Source organism: Ammodytes marinus (assembly GCF_949987685.1).
Source record: "Ammodytes marinus genome assembly, chromosome: 14".
NCBI lineage: Eukaryota > Metazoa > Chordata > Actinopteri > Uranoscopiformes > Ammodytidae > Ammodytes > Ammodytes marinus.
The window spans coordinates 13,783,668-13,794,289 of NC_137218.1; the positions used below are offsets into that span (position 1 = coordinate 13,783,668).

The 10,622-nt window shown below is 39.4% G+C and overlaps 2 protein-coding genes across 3 annotated transcripts; one reads left to right on the forward strand and one right to left on the reverse strand.

The window, feature by feature from the left end:
- Nucleotides 1-2,221: 2,221 nt before the first annotated feature.
- On the forward strand, nucleotides 2,222-5,496 carry alox5ap (arachidonate 5-lipoxygenase-activating protein). Its single transcript, XM_080041586.1, has 5 exons — nucleotides 2,222-2,342; nucleotides 2,449-2,530; nucleotides 4,124-4,194; nucleotides 5,156-5,237; nucleotides 5,333-5,496. Exons 1-5 carry the CDS (start codon nucleotides 2,276-2,278, stop codon nucleotides 5,493-5,495), a joined length of 465 nt encoding a protein of 154 aa, XP_079897712.1. The 5' UTR covers nucleotides 2,222-2,275; the 3' UTR covers nucleotide 5,496.
- A 93-nt stretch (nucleotides 5,497-5,589) lies between these two features.
- Nucleotides 5,590-8,980, reverse strand: medag (mesenteric estrogen dependent adipogenesis). 2 transcript variants are annotated; one of them, XM_080041584.1, is made up of 5 exons: nucleotides 8,740-8,980; nucleotides 6,875-6,984; nucleotides 6,431-6,582; nucleotides 6,169-6,342; nucleotides 5,590-6,069 (listed from the first exon to the last, which is right to left on the reverse strand). In XM_080041584.1, the coding sequence occupies exons 1-5, from the start codon at nucleotides 8,937-8,939 to the stop codon at nucleotides 6,055-6,057; spliced, it is 651 nt and encodes a 216-aa protein (XP_079897710.1). In that variant the 5' UTR covers nucleotides 8,940-8,980; the 3' UTR covers nucleotides 5,590-6,054. The 2 variants fall into 2 exon arrangements, with proteins under 2 accessions (XP_079897710.1, XP_079897711.1); XM_080041585.1 differs by having other exon boundaries at nucleotides 5,606-6,069; nucleotides 6,467-6,582.
- Nucleotides 8,981-10,622: the final 1,642 nt, after the last annotated feature.

Here is a 10,622-nt window from a genome sequence, read left to right on the forward strand (position 1 = left end):
GCGCCATAGGTATTTCAGTGTTTCATTGGCCTATATTAATTTATTAAATTAAAGGCTGAGCCATCATACATTCTGAATAGGCCTATGCATTTTTCATTGAGTTTAATGAAAAATACGAGTAAAGATGACTAAATGGCAATACATTATTTGTTATTATTATTCTGTGTTTAGATAGTGAATTTATAGTGTAAAAAAACTAAAACAAAACAGGAATTCCATTCGGCGGAGATTAGTCTCGCAAAGCCAGACCAATACAGCAATAGAAAGGTAGGGCTTTAATGGTTTTGATTTGGTACAAAGCTATTTTGTTGTTTTGGTGTTATGTACATGTGCAATGGAGGGGAGGGGAGGAAACTGCATTTCCATTGAAAAGCACATGCAGGTGCTGTTTGACTGTAGGTAGGCCAAGTCAGAATACGCCCTGAGACAACGTGTAGGCTACATACTATTTTCCTCTATGGTCGTTTAATTTGTTCAGCAATAATCTCACCTAATATTATTCCAAACGTCTACAGAGATCAGCTAACCTGTCTATGTAATGGTTATAAAGATGTGTGTTTCTGAAATGCTTTTAAATGCAAAAACGAATTTAGCACTATCATTATCTGTTATCTATTGCTCTCCCCTTTTTAGATACAATGGGATGCCGGTGAAATATGTGTTTGTGTAATCCCATGTTTATCTTAGGATCTATTATTTATTTATTTACTACTACAACACTTTTCAGAAATGCTAAATTAGATTAGTTGTTGCAGTGTTTCTTTATTTTACGTTATTGTTTAGTTTTATCTGTAGATGCTCTGGGTTCGATTAGTTTAGTTTACCTCGTTCAGCCTGTAGGGGAATAGCGTGCTCGCCGTCTCCTCGGCCATTACATCGTTGGACTTCAAGTCTAAACAGCTGCGCCCTCGTTGTTTTTCTATAACCCCCCAAGCAATGCACACTTTATTATTCTGTTTATTCACATGTCATTTTGTAAGTTAAAGGTAGAATTCTGATGTGTTTTGCAAATGCTATTTTATAAAAACTGTAAAGGTTATTTGTGAAAACTGTTTATAAGAATTTGTGATCTTTGAACATTGAAAGTGAAAATGCAACATCATTACAACTTTGGACTTCAAGTCTAAACATACTGCGTCCTCGTTGTTTTTCTATAACCCCCCTTACAGGGACGTAACATCTATAGGCCTACAGGTTACAAAGATCAACTAGCATCTATTGTGTAAAAGTAACCACCATTGTGGAATTTGAAGCGTGCGTGGCTGATAATTAATGTGTAGCTTGCTCTTCAATTAAAGCTGATAATTGCCCGGTAAAAAAGAGTCGTTCCCATACCGGGTGTCGAACCCGCGTGGCCGTAAGGCTATCTAAACTTTTCCCATTCATTCTCTAGGGCAGTTCTTATCACTACGGATATAATATTATTTTCGCCACAACACGATTTTGCCATTGATATTGGGGGCGCTGTTTACCCCCTTGGGTAAGGGCAAGGAGACCCCATTGTGGTTTGAGGTAGCCTACAGACTATGGTTACAGACGGCGGAGCATCAGCATACAGTGAGTTTTTCCCATTTCTTCTTCATTGTATCATTTGTTCTAAAAAGTCAAACATATTAATAAGCCTGTCATGGAGAGAGCTTGTACATAATATTGTACTCATATGCTTAAAACCACTGCAGTCGACATTTTGACTTGAGGAGCAAAGGTGTGAGAAGATAGGTCTGTGCACTTTTACTTGTCTTTTGCAATGTTTTCTTATATAAATAAAACTAACAGAGAAATCCTACATGCAGACATACCTTTAAAAAGGCTAATGGACTAAAATATATAGGCTACAATAACTATAAATAACTAAATTCCTGTTTTTGCTTTAAACAAGAGATAGCTCTGTTTAACAGTATTTTGTTGCTTTTGTATACTGTATGCTTGCCTGGTGTAAGCTAATATTGTCTCATGTGATGTCCTGTTTTGATTAGCCATAATAATAACGGATAATGTTCTTTTCATTTGCATGTGGACACACAAACATATAAACGAGATAGCAGGCAACTTGTTTGCACCCAGAGCAGCATTTGCATAAAGAGGAAGCCACAAACAAGGCTGTGTGAGTGTGTGTGTGTCTGTGAGATGGAGGTAGGATTGAGGGAGTAGGCATACATGACGTTATGGGGGATATACGTCCTGCATCTGGCTTCAAAGACGCACTCCTGGCTGTGAAAGAGAAGGTCTTGTTGTTAACCCTCTGCATCTTCATCCAACTGCTCCTTCAGTGATCATGGACTATGTGGTGGAACACATCTACCTGCTGGTCATCGTCACCCTCATCAGCGTGCTTCAGAACGGTGAGACCAAAAAGCAAGAGGCAACTAACAGTCAACATTTTAAAGATGTTTTGAAATAATGCAAACATAACATTGTGAAGACATTAATGATGTCTGCCTTTTAAAGTTTTCTTCGCCCTGAAGGTAGAGAAGGAATGCAACATTAAACATACCCACACACCTGCTTTTGAACGAGTGTCCTGTGCCAAGTAAGTGTCCCTTCTTTAGTAATAAGTTCCTCTGTTTATCTAATCCACACTAGTGAAGCAATGTATATATTTTTGTTGTTTTTCTTCCCTGCTACAGAATTAATAAAGCTTTCCATTTTCTATTACCGTACATCTCCTCCAAATATCCATGCAGCGCTAATTTGCCTGTATGATCCCAGATATGGGGGGATGGTGATACAAAGCTCATTTGAATGCTTGCTGGGAAAGCGACAATAAGCAATAGGAAAACCTTCCCTCTTAGTAAGTTGACTCATCGTCATTTGTAAATGTTAAAGGGGCAGAATCATTGAGTATAGTGGCCTGCAATAACTGTCCAAATGTTGAGCACTTATTACAAAACCCTTTGTAGCACACAAACCAATTCGTTTTCCATTATTGATACATTCACCTTCATTATCTTGTCACTTGATTTATATACAGTATATAGTAATTACAAATATTGCTTCTTGTTTCTAAAATGTCAGGATTTATTTTCTCTTGTTTTAGATTTATTTTGACCGGCTTTAAGACTGTTGATTAGTCAATCTAAATGTACGTCACTACTATGGGCTTTGAGAGATTGTGACACTTTTTTTTCTGACACTTTAAAGTCCACACGGTGAATCAGTTAATGCGAAAAATATTTGATCAGATTTGCTTTCGCAACTTGGCCATGGATTGAAATAAAAATTTGATATTTGTAAATTAACAGCTCAGTCTTCACTCCAGTTGCTCTACTCATCCATGAGATTCAGTTAACTTCCTATTTTCAAAAAGGGAATATGCAAGCCACATCCTGTCTAGTTGGTAATGTGAGGATTTCAAAATAAGTGGTCAAAGTTTTGCCTCTAAAATGTGGCGCAAATGTTTAGTGACAGTTTGAAAATTGGCTCATGCATTACACATTTTGGTTTTCACATTTCCAATTTAGAGCCATTTCTTTGATTGCCTTTAAAACACAATCAACTCAGCCACAAAGGACGGTCAATTTAGGAAGTGAGGTGAAGCTGGGAAATATTTGGACCAGTTGTCGGACACTTTCTAAACCAGTAGTTTTTTGTGGCCCTAAATGATAAAGCAAATTCTACATGGCCATAGTGCGAACAAGATTTTTTGAGCAGCAAAATATTCGAGAAAGTTCTTCAGGTTTAAAAAAATAGCTTGTGAGCCCTCAAATGTATCCTAGGATCCCCTGTAGCCAGCAGGTTGAGAACTGCTCTACCTATTTTGGATAGCTCTCCTAACATGCTTGAGATTGGGAAAAAGTTTGAGTGAGGCGTGCTCTGTGAAACACCCTGTACTGATCATTGCAGTGTATTGCAACAGCCAGTTTGTGCTGCCTCTTAAGAGTGGGCTCAGCTTTTCCAGGCTTTTCACTTCAACTTTGTTCAACTAACACTCAGAAAAGCTTCATTGGGGTTTCTAGCGAGGGGCACTTTTTATCCCAAGGATTTGGGATTTTTTTCTTCACTCTGCAGTGTCAAAAGCATTTCCCAGCTCCACGCTATCCGTAACAGATTGATTCAGAGCTTATTGTTGCAGGTGACTTCCTTGAAATGTACTAACCACACTTCTTGTTCACATTTCTTTCAGTCGAAACTGCATAGACACTTATCCCACTTTTATGGCAGTGATGTGGTGTGCCGGTCTGTGTCTCAATCAAGGTAATGATGAATCTGTTACTGTAAAAGAACACCTGCACACTGAGTACATTTAATGTAGTCATGTGTGTTCTATACATGTAATTTTTAAGTAAAACCTTAACACTGCACCTTTTAGTCAAATTAGCAACATTCAAACCATAAAGCCAAAAGTATCCGGACACTTCACATACATAAAGTAACCTATGTGATTGTTAAACATCTTTTTCAAAAACATTGGCATAATTCAGTGAACCAGGAAATAGGCTATTTCTGGATTTTATATATGGCAATCTGGCATGGCTCACAGTTGGGAGTCCCAATTTATCCCAAAGGGGTTTCACTTGGTAATGGTTTGGGATCTGTGCAGCCAACAAAACACAGAAATAAAATAACATTTCGATCATGTGACTTGGTTTGTACAAATGGTAGTCTGTTGAAGCAGGATTGGGACATTGCCTAGCCATTGCTGGTTGCAGGTCCTAGATGGCACGGCAAACAGCCACATGCAAATGTCTCCTGTTCTGCGCAAACATCACTAGACAAGTGTTTGTTGTTGTCAGAATGTATTGAGTAATACATTTACGTTACAATAAGTCATCGTTTTTTCTGCAACTTTTATGTATTTAAACTCTCTTAAACCCAGTGCGTATTGTTGTTAATCATGCTCAGAAATGCTGTTCATTTAACTTGTGTATTTCTGTTCAAATAAAAGTGCTGCTGTGTACTTACATGCTGGCCCCCTGCCAGTACTGTTGTGGGCCAAAAAGCAGATTTGAACTTACAGTGCCACTTAACTGAAGCATACTATTGTCTGAAATGTAATTGGATGCTGCTTCAAATGAAAAAAAGAAGCATGTAACACATCCCCATACCAAAGGACAGGAGTGTCCATATACTTTTGGCAATATAGTGTATTGTGGAACCACAGGGAAAATAAATACCGGATTCAGTTGTTTTATCTTTAACTATTGTCTGTTTCAAGCACCTGCTGCCTTTGCTGGGATCATCTATCTTGGGGTCAGGCATAAGTACTTTGTCGGCTACATGGGACAAACTTGTCAAAGGTATACGCTAAATGAACACAAGCCATTGACAGTATGTTTCCATGTGTTTGGAGACAATATCTAACATATATGTTTTTTTTAATGTTTCTGAATAGCACTCCAGGCTACCTGTTTGGAAAACGCATCCTCGGTTTTCTGATCCTGATGTGCATGGTGGGCATCTTCAACTACCTGCTGAGTCCCTACTTTGGCAGCAACTATAAGGAATACCTGGAAACCATCACAGGCGCTGCATCTGCTCTCCTCCTCATCCCTTAGTCCAGTGTGTGTCACGCAACAGCAACATTGCATCTACTATATCAGTTTTACAGATGGGAACGGTGATAAACAGGAATACAATTCTGTATTCCCTATTTTTTTTTTTTTTTATTTTGCAAAAGAGCTTTTATTGTAAAAGTTTGGTAAAAAATAAAATACTTCTCACATACAAATGTGCATTCTTAAGTGCAAACGTTTTCAAGTCCTTGATACTGCAGAAGCATACATTTGATCACTTCAGTCTGTCACACAAAAGCTTACAATCAAGTGAGGTGAATAGCAAAATAAAAAGTAAAAAAACAAATGTTCAACCAATTTAGTCCCAGAATAAACTGAATAATCTTTGTGAATATCACAAATCATTTAAATGTTCCTTGTCAATCCGGGAGGAGAAATATCTGGACCCCGAACGATATATCCTACAAGCGGGCTGCTCCTTTACCTGGCCGGTCGGTATCACAACCATCCGTCTGTTGATCTTAAGGAAGCAGACCCAGAGACTCCAGCAAAAACTCCGCCAACCAAATTCACTTTGCCCTCCTCTTCAACTGCTGCTGGCTCAAGTCAGTCTCAACTTTAATGGTAACAGAAATGAGCAGAGAAGACAGGGTTAGAACATTTCTGAGATTACTAATTTGGCATGAAGTGAGAAAAACAAGGGCAATAAACTCACCCTGAATGTTCTTTTACTAAAGCCAAACCAGTGCGGGAAGTCGAAGAGGGCGTCAGAATAGTATTTGAGTGTGAAGGAGGCGTCTTTCCACACGGGTTGGACTTTATTTAGACCGTCGGTCATGAGGTGAAGGTTTTTTGCCGCCCAGCTCTCCAGTATCTCAGACAAGTCAATCTGACATGTGGGAAAATACAATTTCAATACCTAAATATTTTACCCTGGACCCTCCCATCGCCTTAAAAATACAGTGGAATGTACTGACCAATATATAAAAGTGACAACACAAAGTCCTGCTTACGTCCACCCTGTAGCTTTCCCCAGAAACTGAGGAGATGGCCCTGTCCAGGCCTCTCTCCATCTGCCACTTGAAGAAAGGATTGTTGCAGTGGATGGACACCACGTACTGCTGCAGCACTAACAAGGGTTTGGAACATAATCCAGGACGAAAGAAAAACAACTTGTTCCATGATTACTGTGTGGCCTTTGGAATGTTGTTCCTCCACCCACTTAAAAAAAAAATGTCCCAGACCAGTGTGAGTCACTTATGCCTCCACACTGCATGACCCACTTAGTACACACAGCGCTCAAAAACACACTTTTGAGCAAACCAAAAAGTGCCTGTGGAGTAGTTATACCTCAATTACACTTTGTAAGTAAGTAATGTTAAAGGGTTATTGTAAAATGAGTGTACAGTATAAGAAGTTACCTCTGTCTTTGCTGGCTGGCTCACAGGTGCACATCAACAGATAGATCCTCTTGGACAGCAGGCTCTTTCTCATGCTGGTGTACTCCCAAAGATTTTGCATTTTAATTTTCCTGTTAGGGAAAATACACCTAATCAGTTAGGTTCATATAGGCATACTGTGAGTTTTGTTTGTTGGTGTGCGTGTGCGTGCGTGTGTGTGTGTGTGTGCAGGCCTGCCCACACAAATGGCTGGGCCCCTGAAAACCTCCAGTCAATGCCCCCCCCTCTCCCCTTACCCATTACTCCTATCAATGAGTGTGAGTGCGCTCATCCCTCAATAAACACATACATGTATTTGCAGAGAACTATCTTATCAACCAGGGACTTGCAGGGACAGTTGGGGGAGCAAGGGCTCATTATTATTTTAAAATAGTAGCACATTTCTGACTTAGCCCAGCAGACCAATTTATTTAGATTCTCTTACACTCACACAATTATTTAACAGATGAACAGATCTCTACAAAATAATCAGTTCAAACAGAGACATTGCTCTTCTTTAGGATTCACTAAAGCAAACTAAAAGTTGTTTTCACAATTTGCACGTTTTCTATGCTACTAGTTTCTGACTGCACCAACAATTTAACTTTTTTGTATTTCTGCACATGACATTAAATAATTTGAAATCTTTTGGTGGTATTGTTGAAATAAATAACACTTAAAAAACAACAACAACAAATGCTTCACACACAAAAGAAAAAAAGGCGGTTCTCTACATGAATATGTTTGGTTGCAACATTTAGGCTTAGTTCATTCTGCTCTCATCATTGCAAAGGCACTGAAATCATTACAAAAAAAGTTCTTAATCGTTGAACTCAAATCTGTTCCTTCAATTATTTCCAACTTCTTTGTGCCTTGTGTCTTTCTTTGCATAAAGAACTTTTTAGGTCTATTTTTGTTTTTAGAAACAATACAGAACGCAGGAACTTGTTGGTGGTTACAATAATTAAAACGGGATGATGCTGCTCGTCAGCTTCATTGTGGTATGACCCGGCTGGCTGGTTGGTCAATTAGCCAGGTTTGTGAAAAACTGGTCAGACCTGGCTGGCTGTGTCGACCTGAAGACTCATGTCAAATCCTTTAGAAGTTATTGTCCCCAAAGGGAAATTATTTATCACAAAAATGTACTTATGGGGAGAGATAATTTAAACCTATTTGTAGACTCAGGGCAATGACAGAGTAACTAGCCTGTCCTGTTTATAAGAATGTAGAAGAACTACAAAAGGTACCCAAACTGTTTTTTCATGGGGTCCAAATACTTTTCACAGCCACACCGAGACACAAGTAGCAGGTACATGTGGAACGACTCAGGAAATATAATCCAGACAAAACTGTTTAATATCAAAACCCAATCTCGTCACCATTTGGCACACAAAGGGTTTATAGGATGGATTATGTTTGAAACAGTTACACTCCGCTGTGCTCAATCTGAAACATTTTGAACATTTCTGCTTTTCTACTGCTTTTTAAATGGCCGTAAGCGGAGCCGCGGCTCTGTGTAAACACCCAACTCTGAATAGATATGGACATATATATCTAAAAATAAAGGTTATCTAGGTAGGTTCTTGGCTTCCAAAGACCATGGGCCCCCCAAGTGGCTGGGCCCTAGAAAGCTTTCACACTTTCTACCCCTTATGGGCGGCCCTGTGTGTGTGTGTGTGTGTGTGTGTGTGTGTGTGTGTGTGTGTGTGTGTAGGTGTGTGTGTGTGTGTGTGTGTGTGTGTGTGTGTGTGTGTGTGTGTGTGTGTGTGTGTGTGTGTGTGTGTGTGTGTGTGTGTGTGTGTGTGTGTGTGTGTGTGTGTGTGTGTGTGTGTGTGTGTTGTTCTTACCGTCCGAGCGAGCTCTGGTAAACGACTCTCCCTCTGCAGGAGTTGAAGTCATCTATGAGCACCAGGCTCTCCTCCGGATCGCTGTGGACTCGGTATCCCGAGCCGACGACCTCCACAGAGAAACCGGCCGGAGGTTTTCTCAGAAACTCTTCCACTTCTGTCACTGTCACGCTGCTGTTGAGCAGCTTGTCTATCGCCATGGTGTCACGTATTTGTTCTCCCGTTTGTCCTCTCCCTTCTCTGCTGCTGATGCAGTTTACACGGCCTGCCAAGAGGCTTGGACTTTAATATCCTCCCCACCACAGTCAAGTTAGAGATGTTTACACGATACGACTTCCGGTCTCCAAAATAAATCACCTAACTAAGAATATATTGTGTCTTAGACAAAAAACAAAACATACATTCCATGGCTGTCGGTTATCAAATGCGAAGATGTTTTGAATCTATAGATACATTGATGCAAATGTAAAATGCATTCATTAGTAGCCTACTCCTGATATCATCTGGCGTGACGTCAATACATATTTTAATCAGGTGTAGAATAAATAGCCTACTGCAGTTTTAAGAAATTGTTCATTTTAGTAAGCCACATATCAAAAAAGCCACATTCATTTAATCTGACTGTTTGTCAGAGTCAACAGGACATCACTTTGGCCCTGGAAAATTGTAATTGGCCTTTCCTTTTCTTTTTAACAGACCTAACAACTTTTCAATAATGTGCAAAAATAGTAGCCACTCAGATCACATGCTTGGATTAGATGGTGTCTGAATTAATAGGCTAAATAAATATATCAGTATACCTATTTTCTTTTTAGCTTTTATTTTGAAGGTACATTCATTTACATTTACTGCCTTGTTATCCCCGACATGACTAATCGAAAATGAAGCTGCTCTCCAAAAGACACTTTTTGGAGACACCAAAAGACTGTCTCTTTCCTACACAAATAGGCATACATGTACACATGGCGCACATACACAATTACACGTGCAAACAAGTGAATAATAAACATAAAGAAAGAATAAATGAATGAAAAGTCAAATTTGGAGAAAAAAAATATAGTTAATTTTTTTGAGACTTATGATGCTGGAATGAAGGATTTTTTGGAAAGCCACTTGAAGGCAGCCTTAGGCCTTGTGCTTGGAAATAACATTAGGCGGACACTCAAACTGAGAAGGAAAAGTACAGCAACTAATTTGAAATACCAGTGAATTATGAGTAACCTGAGAGCTTTTATAACAGTGACAAACTTAATGTGCTGCATTTATCTGTGTTTTATATTAACTGATACACGTGTGCTCAGACCTTGTTTTTCTCCCCTGGATGAGGGTTAGGGTTAGCTTTTCCTTTCACACACATCTCTTGTTTTAACTGTTTGATGTTTGTGTTTGAGTGAATCGCAGTCTGTCCTTATAGGCCTATTATATCCCTGCTAAAGGACAATACAATGCATCTCTGTTGAGTGGATTTTTACTCTTTTTCTGTACAGTTTGCTTTATCCCCACAAAAATGTGAACACTCACAACATGGGGTTGGGGTTTGCAGCAGGGACCAGTCCGTTTAATGTTTGTGGCCTAGGAGTCCGTGTTTAGACTCTGTGGTCAGGAGACTGTTGACTCATTTGTTCTGGATGTCTCCACCGGTCTGCATAGGAATAACAGAAAGACAACATTGCTTTTAGCTTCCTTCCCGCACACCTCTTCCTTATCTGAGAGTGCAAACATTACCTGCCCTGAACTGGAACAATAAATCACATGTCTCTTTCCCATAAACTGGTCCATGTGCTGAGGGGCAGAGACACAATCACAATCCAAAGAACAGCAATATCATTCTCCATGACACAACCTTTGCACACAAAGTTCAGGTTATCTTTAACCTACATACT